Here is a 24,434-nt window from a genome sequence, read left to right on the forward strand (position 1 = left end):
TAATATCACATGCTTATCTGGATTCAGCTGGAGCAAAAATCTTTACGTTTCTCGCAGAGCTGCATTTCAACAAATTAGAAAATTAATTTATTTCAGCAACTTAATTCTCTGACTGAAACATCACATGAATTAGTTACTCACAGACTGATGGTTTTAAACCTTTAATTAATGAAAAAGATTGAATCACACCAATAGAAAACACCTTTCGTACATAAATGAGGGCTTGATGTGGAGTACCTAAAGATGGAAAACGTGTTATTAGCTTGAGGAGGCTGATCGTGTTCACTGCCAGATCTCAGGATGAGCTGACATGTTCTTCATCCTCCCAAACAGCTGAAGGGATTGGATCTTCTCCCTCACCGGCTTTGCACTGAGAAAGAAACATCTTCAGCTACAAGAAGTCCAGCTGTTGTGCTTTTTAACTGTTTCGTGGATTTTCCCTCTTTAGTTTCCGATGTGACCGACTTTGCTGGGACAGCAAACAGAAAGCGTCATTCTTTTTACACAATAATGAGTCTGTGCTGCTCGTTGCCCTCAGGCCCCAGAGTCCAGCTAATGCTCTCCTGCAGTGAGACATGGAAATATCTGCGTCTATCGTGACTCATGGGCAACATTTGACCTCAAAGGTTTCTGGGTCGGATTCTCCAGCAGACGGCTCTGAGCCCTGCTAGCGACGCTGCAGCCGTTTTGATTCCCATCTGTTCAATTCAGTTTTATTTATATATAGCGCCAATTCATAAAACATGTCATCTCAAGGTACTTTACATAGTCAAATTCAATCAGATCCTCCAGGTAGGTGAGAAAGTTTCCTCTCTAAGGAAACCCAGCAGGTTGCATCAAGTCTCTCCAAGCAGCATTCACTCCTCCTGAAAGAGCGTAGAGCCACAGTGGACAGTCGTCTGCATTGTTGATGGCTTTGCAGCAATCCCTCATACTGAGCATGCATGAAGCTGCTCAGGGGACCAAATCTGCTGGATATGGTCTGGTTTTCAGCTGTTTGCAGTTGATTGTGGAAAGCTTGTGAGAGTCAACCAGGGGGACGGTACATCTAAAGGCTCGAGTGATTTTAAGGCTGCTGGCTTTGAAAAGATCACAGGTAAATTCCTCCATAGGCGAAAATCTTAGATCTTTGAGGACAAACGGAAAGCCAAGCGGTGCTGGTTTACATACAAAAGCAGGAGACTGCAAATCAAGCTCATCATTTCTGCGGTGCACAGAGAGCTGTTTATCCCCCAAATGAAGAAAACACAGCTGGAAAGGTGCTGCAGTCACGGCAGGCTTTATTTACCCGAGCAAACACAGAGAACTGTAACTACAGGCTGCGGAAGGTCCTGTTTGCTCTTGTCTGGACGCTCTCCGCTGATGTGGGCTGAGGTTTAAAGGAGAGAACGGAGCCAACTTCAAACATCGCTTCAGTGCAACCAGCGTCGGTACAGGAGGGGAACTTCACAAGCTGGGAAGGCGTGTTCTGACAACAGAGAGGAGGATGTGGAAGGAGTGACGGTGAGGGGAACCCAGCAGTTTAATGAGACACGCTATCAGGGATGAACACGTCCTGGCATCGCAGCGGACCTGGTCCGACTCCAGCTCAGGAAGTTCTGCTAAAATGGAATTTCCTCTGCAGCAGCTTTGAGTTCTGGCTGTTGATGATGGTTTGATTTATGGTCAAAAGATAAAAAATAAAAAAACAGGAGTTTAGCACCATGTTCTTGGCTGCATTAAACCTGTGAAAGCATGTCGTTTACCTGCATTTATCTTCCAGTAGAGCTGTACAGATAAACTCGGTCAGCTGAGCACAACCAAAGTAGAGTCTGATTTTGTTTGCAGCCCACAGCTGTTGATGCAAAGTATGCAGCTGCAGGAGAAAACAGGGAGGAGTCTCGGTAAACATGCTGCAGCAGATACACCGAGAAGCAATCAGCTTCTGTCCACCACTGCAGATCCTTCCCTAAAAGGATCTCCATGGGTGGACAGAGGTCTCAGGAACATGCAGATAAAATGTGAGTGGGTGTGTCCCACAGAGGCAACAGATTTTGATTTAATTTCCTTTATTCCCAGGAGGACACGCAGTCAGATTTCATATCAAATGCAAAAATAGAAATACATGTGACTGAGTATAAAGAAATGCCCTCCAGCCAATCGGATTGGAGCAACATGTCTCAGAAATGTATTGGGTTCAGCTGAGGGGAAGCCTTCTGACAAACTTCCTAAGCTTTAAATATGACGGGGTCCTGAAAGTTTTAACTTTGAGGTTTCATACCTTTTCTCATCTCAATTTTCAGGGTATTTCCTTCAGTTTTTAGGAGTTTATGAAGATTTAAGTGATTAAAAATTCACTAAGCTCCAAGGATGGCTGGTTGTAAATACGGGGCTGCATCACAAAACTTTAATTAGATAAAATCTGAACTGAAATACAGTTTATGATCAAGGATGCCTCCATTTCACGATATTCCCAAAATAAAATCAGAATATGAGTGTTATGTTCGGGATCTAAACCAAACCCAGTCAAGACTAAAGGATGTAGAGAACAAAACAAAAGCCCTGGTAAATGTCCTCATCTTTATTTCTGACTGAGCATTTATTTATCTGCTAGTAACTGAAAAAGACCAAATCCACCAAACAAAAACTCAAGTTTCAATGTAGCAAAACGAGAGAGAGAGGGTCGTCATCTAGGTAGAAATTAAATTAAAAACCTGTTTAATCTGATTTTTATTTTCTTATTTTGGAGACAAACTGACTTGTGGATTAAACAGCCTGTTATTAGTTTGGGGCTCTTCAGTTTAACAAAATGGTTTATACGTAAATCAGCATCATTGGCTTCTGACTGATGGGACGTTCTGGATTTAAGTGAACAACCACTTGAACCAGATGTATTACCTGAACGTCTTCCTACGGAGCCTGAAGCCTCTCTGTCTGTTCTCCTACGATGAAAAGATGCATTAGTTTTAAATGTTCCTGCTTTAAATCGGTAAATGGATGCATCTGGAAATAACTTGAAGCTGATGAATGGTGTGGCCAACAGGACGGCTCTGAAGCTGTTAGCGATGCAGATGATTCCTGCTGAAATGTTCAAGTCTCCGTTCTTTGAGAATTAAGTCCAGTTTCTAGTGTCTAAAGACTAAAAGAAACATTTCCTCGCTAAACGCAAGCCTTCCAGCCTGCCCCTAACGCTGCAGTGCTGAAGGTCGGGAAAAGTGTAACTTATTTCACACGTTAAATTAGCTGTTAGCTAATTAGCTGTTTTAAGTTATCTTTGAAGATCTATAAAGGCTAATGTTTACCCCTTTAGGAACATAAGTATGAATATTTCTTCAAGGAATAATATAATGACAGAAAGTTCTGCTGATGTTTGATTTCTGATTAATAAAAAGCTGTTGCTGTTTGACTCAGCCTTTGAAAAGACATCAGCTGTTAATGATGTGTAGATAATGTCCGCTCCTTAACTTCATACCAGGCTGTGTTTGGTTGGACGGTTTTCTTCTCTGTCAGAGGATTTAATTTTATTATTATAAATCTGCGTTTAAAATCTTGGTTTTAAGGTGTAAGCAGTAAACATGATGGGTGAAATGCAAAGCCGTGATTTATTGGGTCAGGTAAGATTATTTTGTTAAAAAAATGTCATTTAAATAAACTTTGAATAGGGAAAACATCCATGTGGAAGTTATAAAGAAATGATCGGCCACAATCAGTGAACATCAATGGCTTTTTTATTTTTTCATGTTTCGGCATTTCTGGCATTCCATAATAAGCTGATTAGCTACACGTGGCATGGCAGATTTGATTTACAAAAAGAGATATCTAGAGATGGAGTCCTAACTGCGTGACGTTAAATCCAGACAGAATCCAGCATCAGCATTAACCAACGAACATCAGTGGCTAATAAATCAAGCTAGTCATTTCACAGTAACATATCCACATGGAAGGCTTGTCTTCACTCCCGTTTACACGGCATAAAGATTATTGTAGAGACTCGAGTTTCACACCGTTAGTCCAAGTCACGACTCAGGTCCTTGTTTTTGTGCCTCTGGTGCACCGTAGTCTGACTCTGAACGTCAATTTGCAGATAGCAGATCTGGGACAGGCTCCACAAGACATTAGTGTTGGTGTTTCTAACTGCTAAGGGCCGTTATCAGGTGGTTCCTGGAGCATCCGACAGTTAATTGGAGCAGCAAGTGAATGTTGCCTTGTACACACATTAGACAGCATAACAGGGCTTAATAAAGTTTGATGGAGGTCACATGTTGGATGGACATGAGGCCAGATGGTTGTATCTTTGGTGCTTGCTCTAGACTTTCCTGCTCCTTGCAAAGTTCAGTCTTTCACTCACCCGTCTTTGACCTGCATGTTTACCGAGTTATGTCCAAACCAACCAGAAGAAAAGAGGATGTGGGATTTAATGAAGTATAAAGATTAGTTCAAGCTTAACAGGAAGAAAAAAACAGTGGGTGGAGGCAGATGAGCGTTCACACTGAGCCTGGTTCTGGTTCTGCTGGAGGTTCTCCTCCCTGTTAAAGGGGAGTTTTCCTCTCCACTGTCGCTTCATGCATGCTCAGTATGAGGGATTGCTGCAAAGCCATCAACAATGCAGACGACTGTCCACTGTGGCTCTACGCTCTTTCAGGAGGAGTGAATGCTGCTTGGAGAGACTTGATGCAACCTGCTGGGTTTCCTTAGAGAGGAAACTTTCTCACCAACCTGGAGGATCTGATGGAGTCTGACTTTGGAAAGAGCCTTGAGAAGAAATCTGATGTGAATTGGCGCAATATAAATAAAATTTTATTGAATTAAAAAATGAAAACCCCAGAAAATAAAGAGGTTTACTTTAAAAGCTTCATTGATAATCCAATGTGTCTCTGTTAGACAGTTTTACATATAAAATGCAGAAGAATCAGTTTTCTCAGTCCCATACTATAAAGCTTCTCCACAGCTTTTAAGAAATTCTGACGCTCAATTAAAGATGTACCACTGACGTACATTTTAGTTCTTTAATATTATTTCAATATTTTAGTCACGAAAGGTTTTAGAAAATTCCCCGCCTCCCATCACAGATAAAACCAAAAGGCCCTGATCTGACCTCATCAGTACTCTGTGTCTTTTACCATAAAAAGTGAGCTGTGGTTAACTTCAAGGACTTCTTCATTCGGCCATGAGGGGAAAGTGATAAATCCTGATGTCCCCCTGGAGCTTCAGCCTATGTAATGTCTCCATAAAACAGGGGCCCCATGTCCCTGAGGCACGGTCCAAGCTCACTTGTCGTCTTTGTTTCAGCTACTACCGTATATTTATCAGCACCTTTTGTCCTCAGATCTGAAGTGTCCTACGCATAACGAGAAGCTTGTGTGGTTTATACCAACAGAGAGGGGCAATAATGCCAAAGCTTAACTAGATCCAAACGTCAGAGATGTTTTAGAGGTCACGGTAATCTTTGCTTTTGGAGTTCCTCTCCTTAAAGATGCTTTACTTCACTCTAAAAGACTTCTGGATAAGCTGTTGCCTTCCCTGTAAGCGCTTCACAGATTTTAAGTCTGGATGGTTTATGAGGATGTTTGTTTGACAGGTAATCCTTGAATCTCAGTCAAACAAGCAAGTCTTGCAGTCTGTTTTTGGCCGGAGCACCTCAGGTTCTGCTTTCTCCATAAATAAGGTCTCTTCTTCTGCACAGCATACTACTGGCATTGTTTGGTTTCCAGGACTGCTGCCCAGACCTAAAACTCTGTTTCTGCTATCATGTCCCTCCTGAGCGGCGGTTCGTATGAATCATGATGCAATTTTCCGCCACAAAAATCTCCTCAGACGTTTGCCAATGACTGGTGCTCGCTTTTAACTGCGAGGTGCTCGTTCTCCTAAACATCTGTAGACTGGGACTAGGCAGCCATGCTGCTGAACATCTGCTTTGTTTCTTGGAGCTGTTCAGCAAAAAAAAAAAAATTATGCAGAAAGAGATAAGCAGGAAAGAGAAAATAGAAAAGGCGTGTGCGTAGGGAAAATCTATAAAAATCACCTTGTTTTGATAGGGATAAGGAGGAAGACGGCGGGGATATGAGAAAACCCAGATTAATGCGGAAGAAAAAGTGGGATTTGGAAATAAGGCTCCTGGCAACCACTTCAGTTCGGGGAGAGGATGCGGTGTTTTTAAGGTGCTGTAGCGCTGAGGTCAGACAAAATGTGCAGGCAATAAATCTATCGCCGACGGGGCTACACACGTATGGGATGTCTCATAAAACAACTCCGACTTCTTTCCCACCTGAGGAATGATCGTGCCTGAGCCCATCTAACCCAGAAATGGTTAGAAACACTTTCACAAAGCAGAGGTTAGTGATATATTAGTTTTTCTGCACTCTGATCAATGAATCGATTAATGTTTTTAATGTTCTTGTCACAGACAGAGCCCCAAGGAAATGTCTCACAAACATAAAAAAACAAGCATATAAGTAAAAGAGAGCAAAAAGATAGAAAAAGAAAAACATAAAATCATGCATCAGCATTTACTGGTGTGTGACCATCCAGTGTATTAATATTTTAAAGTGGAAGTCAGTGTAATGAATATTAAACAGGAATTATACGATCTCTTGTTTAAACACGTTAGCAACCTGGCTGAAGCTTTCTGTATAACTTATAAATGGCTAGAAGACACTTTGTAAAATCTACAATAAAAGGTGCTATGATAATCTCAATACGGAGAAACAAATCCAAGAGCAACTTTTCTAAATTCAGTGGACAGTACAGACTTTTCCAGTGATCCTTCACCAAAAGACACAATTTTACACACAAGTCCAGGTTTACTCCTTGGTTATGAATATTGCACTTGAAGTTGATGTATAAAAGATGTTTGCCTGACTGATGTTTGAATATATTTCAAACGAGTCTTTGATGATTTTTCCTGCTTTAACTGGAATAAAAAATAAAGTTATCTGCCAGACAGATATTGAACTAGATTGGTTAAAAGAAACAATCAACAGCAAATCCAAAACCTGGATTTTATTAGGGTCTCTATATTTCCATAGTATGAGCAGTGGAATGTAATCCAATGTGAACAAATATTCAGCAAGCTTCTGATAGTTTGTCTATTTGTACACGTTGGATTTCTGCAGCTTTTAATAAATTCATAAAACAAACCTTGAGGCACACATTTATTACTCTTTAACAAAAAAGAGAGGTTATAATGGATTCCAGTGTTGAATTACAGGTGTTTTATTTGTTGGGGAATGTAGAGGCGCAACAAGCAAAGAAAAGCAAGACTTGCTTTAATTTTTGAGTTGAGTTATGGTTTATTTCTCTCCTCCTTATTTAATTTTTTGAGATTTTTTGTCCAATACTGCAGGTTTTGGTTTCAACATTGTTTTCCTTGGCTGTGTTCTTAGGTCTTGTCATATCCAGTTGTTATATTTGCCATAAGGGTTTCGCCACATTAGTTCATTTCTTTATGTTTAGTCTTTTAGTTTATTCTCATGTTCTGGTCTTTGTTCATTTGGATTTAGTTCTGTTCAATCTCTGTTAGTCTATTCACATTGGTTTGGTAGTTTCTTTGTGTCTTAGATCAGCCTCATTCATGGTCATTTGTCTCCTTCCTTCAGTCTCCCTGCTTTCCTTCTGCCTCAGATGCTCCCCATAATCCCTTAAATAACTCACTTGTATTCAATGTCATTCTCCACTCCTCCCTCAGTATGTAAGATAACTGGTTGTTACCGATTAGTGCTAGAATCTCCTGTTATTTTGTCGGTTTTTCTTGCCTGTCTGTCGTGTCCAGTTCTTTGTTTGCAGCTCTTAGTTACTTTTTATGTTTTATTATTAACAACGTCACCATGGTCATTCCACGTTCCTGTCCGCAATTTGGTCCTTTCCGAAAAGCTACACACCATCACAGTTTTAGTTTTAGTTGTTGCTGTCTGTTTATGTTCACATGCTAACACTCTTGATGAGGTTGTAAAGACACAGTTGGGATTTATATAATAGTTAAACTTGTAGTGAAAATTTTCAGCATCATGTTTGGTGTATCCAAAAACTGAGTTGGCTGAGCAAGTTGAGGATACGAGAAAACCTAAACATGTTCCTGTAGCAGATAGATAGTCTGAAATATATTTTTGTCTAAGACTTCAGTCTGACCCACTGACTGCATGCCCTTTTTTTATCATTCTTCATACAGGTGCAAAGTTACAGCAATGTTTCAGACCTATGGAAATATTAAATACTATATATATTAAAAAACTAAAACCCATTTTGAGCATGTAAACATTATTATGCTATTTCTGGAAAGTTCACTGATCAGGTTATTGCCATCTCATTTTACTTTGCTGATGCAAAAACAAAACTTGATTGCATGATTCAGTGATGTTGATTAATTAATAATCTATCATATATTTGCACTGATTGGAGTCATTAGTAAAAAAAAAATACCACTGAATCATTTTGATGTCTGGGTGAATTAAATGGGTTTCCTTGAATCTTTGAATTAGCTTACTTATAATTAGACATATTGCAAAGGTTTTGAAATGGTTACTAAAATACTTTCAATTTTCCATACTGTAAACATGTTGGCATGTCCCATCAGCATTTGATAGATGAGCTGTGAAATCAGATCTACAATTTTAGATTGTACCCAAGCCAAATCTTTTGATATTAAAGCAAAAAAAAAAAAAAAAAAAACATTCAACACTTTTTAAAGGTGTTCAAAGTCCTTATGCCAGGAAGTGATGAATTGGGTTTTAGATTGACCCAATCTGCTGGAAAAGCTCCAGTATTTACTCGTTTCTCTACTCAAAGGGACCCTGCTAGCAAAACACAATTACAAATCTTCTTTTTAATTTTTTCTCAAAACTATTGTGAAGGCATCATCATAGTAAATAAAAAAATTACTTTTTTAAGACTCCGTTCAGACTACAGTTCTTTAGTTCAGGCCTGACAATGTTACAGTTTGAACTAAAAACATAAAATGCTTGTTAATCTCTCATCTAGTTGGAAGGCGCCAATAAGAATTCTTGTTTGTGCACAACCAGACATCCAAATGAGCAACAGAGAAGGTGTTTGGGTCTTTAGCTTTTTATTTTATCTTATTTTTGTGAGAACTTGTGCTGCCCAATGACAGCAAACCCTGTGGCTCATACCCAAAACGGCAGCGAGTCGTCACCATAGCGCAAAGTCAACCAAATACAAACTCTCTACTCTGGGGAATACTCCTTCCTTTGAGGTAACATCTCTATTCTCCGCACCTCTGGACAGCTTTATTAACAAAGCCATCAACAAGTGTGAGCTGTTATAGCAACAGAAATACAATACTATATAATAAATAATCAATAACTGTGATGGTTGCAAGAGTGACTGAACAACATCAGCAAATCAAACTTTTATCAATTAAGTGACACGAGGTCTAATTAAAGTGAAGCGCATCACATTTTCTGTATTGTGTATGAGTAGATTTTATTATCCAAATGTTAACCTAAACAGATGTAATTAGTAATTTCATTTCTATTCTCTTGAGTCATGTGATACTCAGAAATGTATATGTGCTCCTACTCGGAATAATATCGTCCAAGGTTTTATCTAAAACTAAAAAAAGAAGTTAAACATTAATTTAAAAAAAAGTCCCATTTCTGAGTGTCTCTCTGGCTGTATGCTGAATTGTCACTATTATCTAATTCCCAGATATTATATTTCCATCAGTTTAAATTAAAGGCCAAAAACAGTTGTCTCTGTATTTCTGTGTTTTTTCAGGCAGATGGAACGTTTAACAAGGGAAACCAGCTTCCTCTGTGGACAGAACCGGGTTTATTTTTTTCACATCTGGCTGTGTGCTCAGTAGATGTAACCCCCCCGGGGGCGCTCTGACCTGCTGTATAAATTAACCGTCGACACTGTAAAAACTGGAATGTTTGACGTCATCTTTTTTTCCTGTGCTGCATCCCAGCTTTAACAGGAACCAACCAATTGTAGCTAGGATCAGTCTGGACTTCATCTGTAATGTAGCTCCAGGGATGCTCTGTTTGGTTTCATGAACAGATCTGATCCACACACTCATATTTTTCTTAATGTGGGTTAAAAATATCAATGAGCTGATTTGTATGATCATACAAGACACATTTTTTTACAGAGAAGACAAAGTATTCTCTTAAATGTTCTTTTGATGTCACATAATGCTGGTTTGTTATTGGCTCTCACACACATTACTCCTGCAGCACCAGATCCAAACCAAATTAAGTTTGATTAGCCTGGATTTTTTTTTACCCCTGCTACATTTTACCTGTATACACAATCAAACTGTCTAATCAAAATACCTGCTTATAGACTTACCTGCTTATAGACTTACAAACTTTACCTACATCTGTAAAGTTTGGTGGGTTGTTTGCAGGTACAGGAATTCAGGAGCAGCATGTTGAATATGCAGATTTAACAAAAAGAAATGGCAAACTTAACAATAAGGTGTAGGATGCGGAACACAGACAGAGAAACATAGTGGAGAACATGAAAGTAAAAATGTAATAGCCATTGGGGAACAATGGCCAACAGGAAATTCTAATACTGAGGGTGGTGTGGAGAATGACATTGGAAGCCAATGTGAAAATCGGAGGAAAATTAGACATAGCTGGGGCAAAAGGCAAACAGGGAAGCTGAGTGAAGGAGACTAATTAACCCAGAGAAGCTGAACTAAGACACAGGGAAACACAACACCAAGGGGAAGAGAGAACAAAATCTGAAAGAAAAACTAGAATACACAGGGAACAGAATAAAAATAAATAAATAAGAAACTAAACCTAAAATAGTGAACTAATAAAACAGCACCGAGAGAGCATAAACAGCAGGAAAATTATGATAACAGAAACACAAAATAAATTCTAAACGTAACACTCAAGGATCATGACAAAATCATCCTTTCCAATAAAGGAAACCAAACAAACTCCAAGCAGAAACGTTTAAACAGAGATTCAAACCTTTAAATCTTTTTTGAAAAGAATCGCATGACTTAATCATTCCCCAAATAGTTTCTAATATCTCTAACTGGTTTCCTTATTTGAGTGATGAAATTAATATTTTATTACATCAGCAATATTGGATTTGTTTTTCTGACTCATGTAATGAAATGCAGTATTATATATGAAGTGAAAGTCAGTTTTATGAATAATTGCCAGACTACATGTCACTGTCTTCTTTCTTCTGTTTCCTCTTTCTGATGATTCAGGTTGCTGTTTGCTCCTGTTGACTAATGCAAACCTTTAACCGGTCATTATCTTTCCTTGCTACATTTGCATTAGCCTAGTAAAGAAATCATAAAAAGCCAATTAAAGCTATCATTCTGTAACTGGTCTGCACCATAAATTTAACATTTGTGTAATTTTTACATGTTTCTTTGTAGTCACATCTTTTGTTTTGTTTCTGTTTTTATGTATTTTCTTTCTTTTATTGATGTTTTACTTTTACATTCTGTTTAAGTGTAACATAAAGTAAAACATTGAAGTAGCAATTAATGCAAAATTGGAGAACAGTAGGAGAACTCAGCAGAGTGACAGAAATAGGTCTTAATGTCAAGTAACTAAGAATACTTTATTACCTTAAGTAGAAATTTTGGTTATATTTTGGTTTATACTGTACTGGAGTAATTATTTTTTAGCCAACTATTTATTTCTACTCCTTACATTTTGAAACTAGTCTCATTACTTCTATTTTATTTCATTATTTTTTTTTCTGGCTTGTCAATAAAAAACAAAAACAAAAAAAAAATATTACGATAAATCGCTCTACCTGAACAGAGTGATTTTGATTGCGGTTGTTTTTAAGTTTATCCGCTGTTTTTTAATTATTTTAATAACACTCTTTTAAACTCGGATCAAAAGAAAAGTGTACTTTTAGTTAATTTCTCTGTTGTTGGTTTTTTTTGGCGGGGGCAGTGAAACCCATGAACCCATGTCCAGTAGCTTCATGGAAGGGAAACATTTTTTCGTGCTTCTCTGTGTTAACTTACTAACGGCAGAATGCCTTCGCTACATCTCTCAGATGAGAGATGTAGCAAAGGGAATATTATATTTTTATTTTATATATTTCATATTGTCCCCACTTACTGCAAATAATTTTCACTCTGTCTCGTCACTCGCTTCCCTGGCTCTGTCATGAGTGTATTTGCCGAGTCAACTTGGGCGGGTGTGATAACCAGGTGTGGAAAGGACAGAAGTACCTACCCCTCGTCTTTTGCTTTATTGTGGGGAGCTCGGAGATAATAAAAGGGAAAGCTAAGACCAAATAAGTACCTTCACATTCATAAACAAGCCCAGAAAACCGCAACCAGCGACTCATGAGATTTGCAAGCGACTTTAGAGGAAAACAAGTCCAAAGTTGCTCATAATTAGGATGTGATATTGACTATTGTTGGCTCTACAACACAGCTAGCTGATGCAAAGGGACAAAAAAGTATTAGTTTTTAGTTTATTGGTCATTGATTCAAAGGTTGGGAAACTTTTTATGTTCAGTTTGTTGTTATTGGGAGTTACTATGGTTTTCCGTAGTTTTCAGTCTTAGTGTTGAAGCGAACATTTCTTTAGTTATACACCCGGATGAAAGTTCCTCTGTTTATGAGTCATGTGCTGCCATATATTCATAAAGAGCATTTCTGATGCAGAAAAATTTAATTAAGTGGTTAAATGTGTGTTAAGCAACACATGTGTAAGAACATGTTCTTTAGTAAGCTATTTAAAATGGAACGTATGCACAAGGTTCCTGTATAGACTTGAAAGGAACAAAATACTTATGAAAAGTGAATATTTTTAATACCTTTTTAGTTACTAAAATATTCACATTCTCATTGAAAATACTCAGTTAATGTCGTTCACTGCTTTTTTAGCTTCCGGTTCTGTTTGCTTTTGAGTTTTAAACTGGACTAAAGTTCTTGGAATTGAAATTTCCATTTTTTTGAGGCAATTTTGACAAATGAAGGCATCCCTGACTCCAAAAACTGATTCAATCACAACTAATCTAGTCCAGATGTTTTCTAAGTTTGTCAAGATGCAAAAATACCCCCCAAAACTTGTGAAGGAGACCTTTCCCACACAGTTGACTCTAAAGCCAGCTTTAGCGAAGCGAACAACAGACAATAAAACATTCACGTCATGAGTAACTAACGGAAAAATTAAGTCTGAAAGAGTTGGAAGTTGGCAGAAACTCAAAATTTATGGGGATAAGACGTGTTTAGATTGGACTTAAAGTGGCAGTAATGACCATAGAAAAAGAAGCAGAATAAAGATGAAAACTTCAGTTGAATCAACATGAGTTTATTCAGCTGAAGGATTCAAACATTGTGATAGTTTTAACATTTGGCCCTGACCTCAGTGAAAGCCCCGGGTCAGACCACAGAGGCTTCAGTTTACTGTTGGCCTGCAGATTGTTATAACTGATTTAAAAGCATCTTTCTAAAAAAATAAAACAATCCTCATACTCTAAATGTAATTTTAAGCTCCTTCATCGGCGACTGGATTAACAGCTGAAAGCTTGGAAGGGTTGTTTAAGATATTTAAGGCAACTTGGCATCAGAGATTTAGAGTTTGGTGATGGTTCCATTCGAGTGGAATCCAGCAGAGAGCGGCCAGAGATGATGAGGAAGAGGAGGAGGAGGAGGGGGCTGTAATGCAGACAGAGACCACAATCCTCCATGAGTTGACAATGGGATGAGAACAGCTCATAACTGTGGCTGCCGCTTAAAAAAAAACAACCCAGAAGACCCACTGGAGACGTGGGACTAATGATGGAAAAGCCGAACCGTGCAATCAGCAAGCTGCTTATTCATTTCAACGTTTCTGGCCCGAGGGTCCTCCTCCCCTCCGTCCCCTGAGGTCCGGAGCTTTGTTTGTGGAGGCCAAGCTGAAGAGCGGCTCCCTGCAGCGCTACAGCAGCTCTGCATCTAAACATCCAACAAGCAGGGGTTGGTGCTTCCAGGTCTTCAGACCAGATTTCTTTTTTTTACTAAGAAATGCTTTTAAGCTGGACCTTTGTGACACAAAGAGCCAGGCAGCATGGTCAGTTGCTCCAGTAGACGGTGTATCAAGCTGGGCTGAAGGTTTTTCCAGAGGGAAGATTTATGATTGGCTGCGACTCTGAGGGTTTTAGAGCAGGAAACAGCATCTGCTGCAGAGCCACCCCGCAGCAGCTGTAACTCATCTGGACCCGGAGCCGTTCCTCCGCATCTTAGCACAGACAGAGAGAACTTCTTCCCAAGTCTTTCATAAATCAATAACACCATATTTTTTTAATAACAAGACAGCTTGGTTGGTGTATTAAGGACTGTTCTTGTGTTTTTAAAAGAAAGATTTGATTTGAACTGACTCACTGTTTCCATTTGGTCATTTTCGAACCTCCCCTCCGACTCTTTCCTGCCAACGCTTCTCCCCAAACACGCTACGTTCTGAACATTTCCGCGCTAGCCAAGGAAAAATCTAGAACCTGGGGGCCCCCCCCCGTTCTCTCGCTCGGCTCCCCACATCTGCCGGCTGCATCACAGAAGTCGGTTCCTCAGGTTTTTTCCTCGCGCTGCAGACGCTGGGTGCGTAATGCGTCTGATGTCTGCGGCTCAGAGATAACTGTTCAGCAGACATGTGAGTCATGTGGAAAAGCTCTGAACGTCTCAGGCCCAGGCAGAAAAGCTGACTGGTGGAAAATCCGGGGCTAAATTAACAGAGATGGAGGTGAAAAGTGAACGTCTCTTTTCATTCCTCCTGTCCGTGAGGCTTACTGGTTATGTTTTTTTTTATTTTTTTTCATAAAAACCACATTTCTCTTCCAGTAAGCTTCAAACTGTCGACATGCAGCCTCCTAAACCACAACATGGGGGGAAAAAACTGGGCCCGGCGAGACGGTGTGACGTTTCTGTGTGTCAGCAATGAAAGGAGCTGCAGTGAGACTACACCAACTACAGGGATTATTAACAAAAAGAGACTCAAACACGTCTATTTAGACTGACTCTTCTCCCAAATTGGGAAAAATCCTGACGTTCTGGTCCCAGCATGTTGGTGGCTTGTCAGAGCGAAAACAAATCTGGATGTTTTTACGATCTAAAACACACACAGCTGGTGGAGAGAAGCGTGAAGATAAGGTCTATGGCTGATGGACGTCAGAGAGCCGTTCAGAGCTGTGGCTTTTAGTCTTCACTCTAAAGACCCGATTCCATGCGTTTAAAAACCCAATAAAAAAGCTGTTGTTTTAATTTCTTACACTGATTTTAATGGTTTGTGTAGGTTTTGCTTGCTTTCTGAACACATCCTCACATTTGGAGGGAGAAGAGAAAGCATATAATACAGCCCAGTTCTGATAATATGGTTCTTTTGTTGCTTTCTAGCCTGTAATTTCCTCTAATTTTGTTAACTTTCAATGTTTACATCCTGTTGCAGCTCATTGTACCTTCCCCCTCACTGCTGACAGACATGCATGAATCCGTGTTTCCATGTGAGGGAGGAGGAAGACTCGTTCAACCCAGAATCCTCGCTCCCTTAATTATCTGCCTGATGTTTGCCACAGAGCAATAATATCTGAACATAAAGGATTGTTAGTTTTAATCTTCAGTGTGGGGCGTCTTCTGCTGCTTTTCTAACTTCCTGCAGCACCTAGCTGCTCTGCTGCTAATGCTAGCTTTTATGCAAACAGGAAACAGAAAGCCTCTGCCGTGTTATTTTTATTGTCATCCTCATTTATACCTGTGGTCGTATTATTAAGTGGATCATAAACAATTTTGTGATACTTTGTCTTGATTTTTTTAGGGAATATCTACGCTCATTTTCGTGAGCATGATTCATGATCGAGTTATTTTCCACACAAGAACTTTGGGTTGAAATCATTCAATCACACTTTCTCACTGCATTTTTGAAAACTCACAACAACTCTCATTACTTCCTGTAAACGGTTGTTTACATTTATCTATTGTCCAGTTCTGGTTGGTTGGTTGGTGTTGTGGGTGTTTCCTGGAGATATTGGGCGATATTAAGAATATAAAATGAGGTGTTGTTTGGTCTTTAACGTGTAAAATTATGGCAGAACTTCACAGTGATAGTAAAAAGAAAGTACACCCTGTTTTTGGCTCCTAGCTTCTAAGTATCAGTAAATGGCAGCAAAATATGTAAAGGAGTGGTGGCCAGGTACAAATCCCTGGTTCAAAACCTGCAGTCTGCCTCCATGAGTCCCTGAGCAAGACCATTGACCCCAGAATGCTCCACAGTGGCAGCCCACTGCTCTCTGAGGAATGGGTTAAGCACAGAGGACAAATTTCATTGGAATGAATGTTGCAATGACAAGAGAGACGATTAGTATTAATATTAAATCCTAGCTCCTGTGACAGTGTTGCAAGTCATTTACCATTTAAAAGTGATATCCTAAAGTTTATAGATTATTGAAACCCATCCTTAAAGGTACACAAACAAGCAAAAGATTCTACATTGTAAACATTTTTTTTAAACAAAGATGAAAACAAATTGCAAAAGAGAGAAATAGCATCCTGCTGTTGCTGCCTCTCAACCTGGGGAGGCCCATCAGGTCTTCTCCAAACCATCTGAAGATCATCATCCTGCAGAGGGGAATATTATTCCCAGCAGGAGAACATCTCAGACAGTTACCAACCTTCCCAGGATGTCTCAGCAGGTTCAGCCCAAGGGCTGAACTTGCTGGGACATCCAGAGCAGAGAGTTCAGAGAAATGACCAGAAACCCAGGAGCTCCACCTCAGACTCTACAGACCTCAGCTAGCAGGTTACAGGTTAAAGGACAGACCAAAAAAAAAACAGAAAGGAATTAAGGCATTGCAAAGTCCAGATGCTAGCCTGTGGGACCATCAGAGAACAAAACCTAATGAGCTGAAGCCTGAGAGTCAGGCAGAAAACCTCTGCCAAGCAGTATCACATCCTCAGTTTCCATCTCAGCATCCTGTAATAAATTTGTTCCTTTTGAAATTACGATAATGTAATAATCTGAGAACCTGTTAGAAACCAGATACTTTTTATTATGAGCTGAAAAAGTGAAACATTGCCATTTTTTTCCCTGTGCTGCTCCTGCTGCTGCCTGCTGGATGTAACCTGGCTCACCTGCAGAGTGAAGCTCACAGCTGCCCCCTGCTGTTGGCAGCAGAAACAGGTGAAGGTGTGAGCCGGTCTTCCCTGCAGAGAGGATAGACCCAGTCAACAGCGTCTGGAGCCGCAACCACTGTGTGGCTGCTGGTTTATTAATCAGTCAGATCATTTCCAGGGTCATGGTAAACATCTCCCTATAGCACCGCTTACTTCTGCTTTAAATGATGACTTTCACCCCCTACAGGGAGCTGCAGCTTCCTCCTGCTGGAAGAAGATTCCTACTCCCTAAATGTGGGACGTTTCAAAATGCAATTTTAAAAAAAGCAGCTTTGTTTGCACACTCAGTGGATTTTAATGGATTTACCAGAAATAATTAAGTTCTCAATATTTAAATGTTATGGCTCCTACCCCTTGGTTTTATAAGGAACTGATATCTTGCATGTTTAACCTATTTTTTAGTCGTGCTCTCATCTGTGTCCTGCCTGCTAACCCGCTTCTTATCAATGTTTTGAACCCTCGCAAAACAAATCTACCTACAAGTATCAATTTCTTTTTATTTAGTCTTTATTTCCCCAGGCTAGTCCCGTACAGATAAGATAACTCTTTTAAAAGCGTGACCAAAAACAGCTGCATTACTACAAACAACACAGAAAAACAATTAACATTGAAAACAGCGGTACTATAAAATACTTGCACCCAAGCGTGAAACGTAAATGTTGAACCTGAGAACGTGTAAAGTTCTTGTGGCTGCTGGGTTGAAGCGTTTCTCTGCAGTTTTCCTCCTCTGAACGTGTTGTTCGCTGTCTCCTCTGGAGGAAATGACCTCATGTCCAAAAGATGGAGAGTTCGCTGCAACACTTTTTCCAGGCCCTCGCCCCCCCCCCCCCCCCCTCACTACCCGCTGCAGTAATGCTGTCTGTGCTGCAGAAAAATCGCTCAGAACCGCAACATTTTACATTTTTCTTTCTTCTGCGGGACGATTTGTGAAGAACGCTACGAGAAAGATAAACCTGCCGAGTCACGGAAGAACCAGGGACTCCAGAAAATGCTGAGTCACTGGTTGCTGTGGAGGAGTCAACAATTAACGTCTCAAACAATCAATCACTGCAGCAAAACTAGACGTCCAAAGCATGAGCCTCTGTTCTGTGTTTTATGGCAGTTTAAAGAGACGATCCACTTTGAGTTTGGACACAAATAAATCTGAGCTGAAGGATAACTGGAATGAATGAGTAGTGTTGGTTTTTCTCTGTGTTTTGGGCTGATTAGACTAAAAACTGTAAGTCCTACAGCAGAGGGAAACTTGTTTTGGTATCTAAACTATACTTAATTTGAACTTTTTTTCATCTCACAATGGAGAGATTCACCTCTGCATTTAAACCATCCCTTGGGGAGCAGTGGGCTGCCACTGTGGGGCACCCAGGAAGCAATCAGGGGTTAAGGGTCTTGTTAAAGGACCCAGAGTGCAGGCTGCGGGGATCAAACCGCGTACTTGCATCCTTCTCAGAGTTGAAGCGCGCTGCTCTAACCACTAGGCCACCACTCCCCCAATATTTGATTAAATAAAGAAATATGTGAATATTTCTGAGGGTCAGAAACCAGAGGAGGTCACATCATCATTCTGGTCCCATTATTCAGTGGGAAAAATATGTATCAGATCTTGTAAAAATGTAGAAGGGATAAAATGACAATTTAGTGAAGTAAAATTCGACTGTCTGTGACTCGTTTAAACTTTAGACGGTGTTTCTGTGGAATGTTTGGCTGAGCTGGAGCTCTGAAATCCACGGGGTGTTGACTCCTTTCTCCCAGTTTTTCCATTTAAAGAAAGGCAGCAGCAGAGCAGGATGTTTGGCTTCCAGACGGCCACCAGGCTGCTCCCAACAACACGTTCTGGTGCTTCTGGATTGGGTTTTTCTAGAGCTGTGTCAGGAGCAGGAAGCACGACGTGTGGCTGGAAACAGAATCAGAGACGTGACGCGTCTTTAGCGTTACAGAATGAAGGGTTTGTCTCTGAAGGCCCTGTGATGGCGACAGAGTAAAGTTTGGAGAACTGAACTCTGTTTTAAAATGCCAGCTGACTTGGTTTTTAGTTAGCATGAACTAATATGCCTCCTCTTCCTCCTCCTCTCTGTGCTCCAGACGACAGATGCGAACATGACGGCCAGTTCTACTCAAACACCGACATCTGGAAGCCGACCCCCTGCCGCATCTGCGTTTGTGACAAAGGAGTCGTCCTCTGCGACGACATCCAGTGCGACGACGTGACGAACTGCGAGAAGGTGTACATCCCGAACGGCGAGTGCTGCCCCGTCTGTCAGGGCGATTCACCCAGCGGCGGCGGGGGCGGTGGGACGGGGACCTTTGGTGAGCTTCCATTTAACACGATCTGTGAATCTTTACATTAAGGCAAGAAGTCATTCCTACTGTGCATTGAAAGAGGAGCATAACTGCTGTTTTAGGGTTTGTCTCTTTTAGCTTTAAACATCTAATGACTGAAAGTTTTAACCATTCTTTGCAAACTAGCTCAAGTTTAATTTGATTAGATGAAGAACTTCTGTTAACATCACTCATAAGGTCTTGCAATTCATTCTCAGTTGTACTTTGGTCTGGACTTTGACTAGGCCAGTCTGCTTTGATCTTAGCCATCCCATAATACCTGTGACTGCATGTTCAGGGTGGAACCTCCACTCCAGTCTCAGGTGTCATGCAGCCTCTGACAGGTTTACCTCCAGGATTGTCCTGGATTTATCTCCATCTTCCCATCAACTCTGACCAGCTTCCTGATTCCTGCTGAAGAAAAGCATCCATGCAGCATCATGTTATCAGGGATGTTAAGTTTACTTCCACACAGGAAGTAAACTGCTCCAAGCAGAGTTTCAGTATCTTGGTGTCTTGTTCTCGGTGGGATGGAACAAGAGATGGATCGGGTCTTCATCTGCACTAATGCAGCTCCTTCAGTCCGCTGTGGTGAAGAGAGAGCTGAGCCAAGAAGCAAAGCTCTCAATTTACTGGTTCGTCCATATTCCGACCCTCACCTGTGGTCATGAGGTCTGGAGCAGGACCAAAGAAAGAGATCCTGGATACCTGCGGCTGAAATGAGCTTCTTCTGCAGGGTGGCCGGGCTCAGCCTTAGAGACAGGGAGAGGAACTCTGTTATCTGGGGAGAGCTCAAAGTAGAGCCGCTGCTTTTCTGCATCGAAAGGAGCAGATGAGGTGGTTTGGACATCTGATCGGGATGTGCCCTGGTGCCTCTATTTGGAGGTTTTCTGGGTGTGGCCCACTGGGAGAAGACCCCAGGGAAGACCCAGAATTTGCTAGAAGGACTATAAATCCCGTCTTCTCGCCAGTCGTTCAAAGAGGTCAGATTTGTGGTGATTTGTGACTAATCGTTTCCCACCTGAGCTGCCCTACAGCTCCTCCAGAGCCACCATGGTCCTCCTGACTGCTTCTCTGATTAAAGCTCTCCTGTCAGTCTAGGTGGACGTCCAGGTCCTGGTAGATCTGCAGGTGGTCCATCCTCTCTCCAGGTCCAGATGATGGATTGATAGGAGCTCTGGGAGATGTTCAAAGCTTGGAATGTTGTTTTAGCACTTGACCCTGCTTTTAAAACTGGACCAGAACCTTTCCCCTGATCTCTCTGCTTGGTTCTTTGGTCTTCGTGAAGCTGGTTGTTCTCTGATGTTTTCTCACAAACCTTGGAGACCAGAAACAGAACATTTAGATTTAAATTGGATTTTATTTAGGGGCATCAGTTTCAACGGGGTTAAATAAGAACACCACAGTCTTCATATTTTCATTGGTTCTTCCACTCCTCAGCTATGCTACACTTTTATTGGTCTATCATAAAAAATCCAAATTTACACACACTAGGGTTTTTGGTTGGGAAGAAACGTTCAAAGCTTCAAGGGGTGTGAAAACTTTTCCAAGGTTCTGTAGCAATGACAGGATGGAACAACCCACCAGTGACAATCTGAAAATGTTCTCTTTGCTTCCGTCATGCAGGTGGAGGCAGAGTTTATAAGGTAAGGCAGCCGTTCCTGCTTCATCCCGTCCGTCTGGTACTGCGATCACCATGAGCCTGAACCTCATTTCTCTCTGCGTTCTCAGGGTCAGAAAGGAGAACCAGGAGAGGTTCCATATGTGAGTAAACCTGCAGATCTTCTAATCTGCCCCAGTTCCACAGATCAGTGTCTAACTGCTCTATTTGACTTCTGTGCAGGTGACGGGGATAAGAGGCCGTCCTGGACCCATGGTGAGCCTCGGCTCACACCAGAACAGTCATGTCCTGCTAAATTCACACCATTGGTGTTCTTGTGATTGCTTTTTGGTTTGTTAAAAGAACGTGTTCTTTCTGTCAGGGACCTCCCGGCCCGCCAGGGGAAAGAGGACCGTACGGACACAAAGGGAGACCCGTACGTTACGTTTAGTCTGCACGGACAGGAAGGAAAACTGAAACATGGAAATAAAAATCTGCAGAATGAGAAACGGAACAGACGTCCTCAGACGTTTATTTAGATTCATTTAAATCTGGATTAAATAACTTTACGCCGTGTCCCTTTGATGACCAGCAGCAGGAAGAGGTTTCCATCCGCTTGGCATCAACAGGAATCTCACATTAAATTAGGCTTTTAATTACTTTTAATGATGAACTGTTCTCCTTACTCCAATAAGGTTTTAAAACAGGGTTTTAAAGAATGGCACAAATGTGGCCCTCGAGCAAATGGAGCTGATGCAGATGGACAGTTTTTGTCTTTTTTAGGATGAGATTCCCACTAAAAAAAAAAAATATTCATATATATATATATATATATATATATATATATATATATATATATATATATATATATATATATATATATATACACATAGTGGATTGAAAAAACAACATATGTTTCTTATATTACCCTTGTTTTTATCTTATTTTAGTGTCACAGTCTAGCCTCAAACATCCAGCGGCTCTGCGAACACTAACCTCGATTAAATACAGAAAGAGGTTTTTGAAGAAAGTTGTTGTTTTTGTTACCAGAAATCAACTAAAAAATAGATCCCGAAAAACATTCAGCCCAAAAACTTAGGAAACTGAACAACTTTCTTTTATGAAGGCAAATGTCTGGAACCCCTCTTTGGACCCTAAAGGGCAGAAAGTTTCCTGACCGACAAATAAAGTCCTGTTTAAAAAACCTTTGAAGCTGGTTTGATATCTGCCGCTGTCCTCATGGCCAAGACAAATGTCCTCTGAAGGACAACAGAAAGTCAAACCAGACAGAGATAGAGCTTTTGATGCAGGGTGGGGGCAGCATCATGCTGAGGCACTGATTTGCTGCCAGAGGTATTGGGAGATTTCACAGAGTGGATGGAGTGAATAAGGAGGAGAATTGTCTCCCAATACTTGAACGACATCTAAAACAAAGCTGGAAAGTTCAAGTTCAGGATGCTTTCAATTGACATTAAAAGGAGATTAAAAAAGCACAAAGATGAGCAGAGTGATGGAGATATTTTTCATGGAGTTTAACCCAGAATTCATCAACAAAATCTGATTAAATCTGTAAAGATCAAATTAAGTCTAGGAGTGCTGAGTAACTTTTATTTTCATGTTTCGGTTTAACTTGTAAATAACGACATCAGTTGGAGTCAGTCTGAGTCAAGTCTGTTTCACTTTAAAGGGACTGCGAGGACCTGCAGGGTTTGATGGAGAACCGGGTATACCAGGCCAGCCTGGAGAGCCAGGACCTCCGGGTCCTCCTTCACACCCGGGGGTGAGTAGTTCTGTGAGAACAAACGTCACGGAGTCATTGGTGTGAAAATCTTCACAGTTACCAGCTTAACCTGATCTCACCTGCAGGGACTGGGAGCTCACATGGCTCAAGGAACGGATTCAAAAACGGGACCACAACACATGCTGAGTGGTGCCAGGGTAAGACGAGAACAGAAAGATCCAGAGCTCAGTTTCCCTTTGAAATCACGTCTCCTTCTCTGCTGCTGCACCGATGAGTGACTCGTTAGATCCTCCGTCAACTGGTCCCTACAAAACTGGGGCTTTTCTTTGATTGTGGAAGACGTTGGTTTGAAAATGAAAGCTGGAGACGAACCAACAGGAGCAGTTCTACGGTTCTTGGTTCACTGATCTCAGACCTTTTGAGCGGTTAGAGTTAAAGACCTGGAAACATCTCTCTAAATAGTGACTGTCGGTGACTTCAGTCAACAAAAATGCGAAATGTTAAAGCTGAATTATGAGCCCAGTATTACAGTTTGAACTCATTTGAAAGTAAGTAAAGCAATTAATAGTGTTTTTTGTTTTAACTGTTGAACAGAATCTGAATTTAGTCAGATGTTTTGAGACCATCATCCTGGCTGCTTCAACTTTGCTTTGAACCTCTTCAGTGCACTGTGAAGCTCATGGCTTTAAGACACAAACAGGCGATTGTCATCTGCAAAAAAGCAAAGCTGAAACTCAGAGTCCTGACCCAAACGTTTTGGATTCCGCCATCATCTCCAGTCATGAGATGTGGGCCGTGACCAAAGGAATGAGAAACTTGTCACCAAAATGAGTCTCTTCCACAAGGTCACCAGGCTCTGCCTTAGATTGAGAAAGGGGGCGGAGCAACTCCTACTCCATCTCGGATGAAAGGAGTCAGTTGACATGGTTTTTGGATCTGATCAGGAACTTCAGGGATGTGCCTCCCTTTGGAGGTTTTCCAACTATAAAGAAAGATCTCAGAGAAAACCCAGAATTTGCTTAGGGGGACCATACTCTAGATCCCTCTGTTCCAGTTCTTCAGATTATTCTTCCAACACCTTGAGATCCTGAGCTGGAAAGTGTTGTTACTGGAGTGATGGTTAGAGATGTCAAAGTTTCCCTCCTGAATCCTTCACTCAGAAAGAGGTGGCTTTGTTCCTTCTGAGGGAAATCTGACAGGTCTCTTCATGCATGTCTGTATTTTATCCAGGTACTCCAGCTTTCTCTCAAAGTCCAACAAACATCCATGTTAGAAAATTATTTTTAGGGGGTTTTCTGTCTATTTTGCCCCTCATGTCAATGGGTGGATGGATGGATGGATGGATGGATGGATGGATGGATGGATGGATGGATGGATGGATGGATGGATGGATGGATGGATGGACGGATGGATGGATGGATGGAAGTCTGGTACAAACAGAAATGATCATTTCTGATTAGTTTGTGAAGATCTATATCTTGATCCAGGAGACTGACTCTGTCATGTCGCGTGTCGTTGCATCTTATTAAAGTTGAAGAAGTAAATGAAAGCAGCAGTTGTATCACCAGTTGTATAATCAATTATTATTATTATGTTTTCTTATGTTATAAATATGATGCATCTCCTAATTTAATCTTTATGATAATTGTAGGGAGAAGCTGGAGCAAGAGGACCACCAGGGCCGAACGGCACACCTG

The 24,434-nt window shown here is 40.9% G+C and overlaps 1 protein-coding gene across 1 annotated transcript in view; it reads left to right on the plus strand.

Moving 5' to 3' along the window:
* col5a2a (collagen, type V, alpha 2a) overlaps positions 1-24,434 on the plus strand; it is a 55,449-nt gene that overhangs the window by 6,049 nt on the left and 24,966 nt on the right. Inside the window, exons 2-9 of the mRNA XM_012880882.3 lie at positions 19,160-19,384; positions 21,023-21,042; positions 21,128-21,160; positions 21,240-21,272; positions 21,379-21,432; positions 22,684-22,776; positions 22,863-22,934; positions 24,389-24,433. Of these exons, the coding sequence (XP_012736336.2) occupies positions 19,160-19,384; positions 21,023-21,042; positions 21,128-21,160; positions 21,240-21,272; positions 21,379-21,432; positions 22,684-22,776; positions 22,863-22,934; positions 24,389-24,433 (575 nt within the window). The remainder of the gene's footprint in view (positions 1-19,159; positions 19,385-21,022; positions 21,043-21,127; positions 21,161-21,239; positions 21,273-21,378; positions 21,433-22,683; positions 22,777-22,862; positions 22,935-24,388; position 24,434) is intronic.

The sequence above is a fragment of the Fundulus heteroclitus genome, chromosome 7 (assembly GCF_011125445.2).
Source record: "Fundulus heteroclitus isolate FHET01 chromosome 7, MU-UCD_Fhet_4.1, whole genome shotgun sequence".
In the NCBI taxonomy this organism is placed as follows: Eukaryota; Metazoa; Chordata; class Actinopteri; order Cyprinodontiformes; family Fundulidae; genus Fundulus; species Fundulus heteroclitus.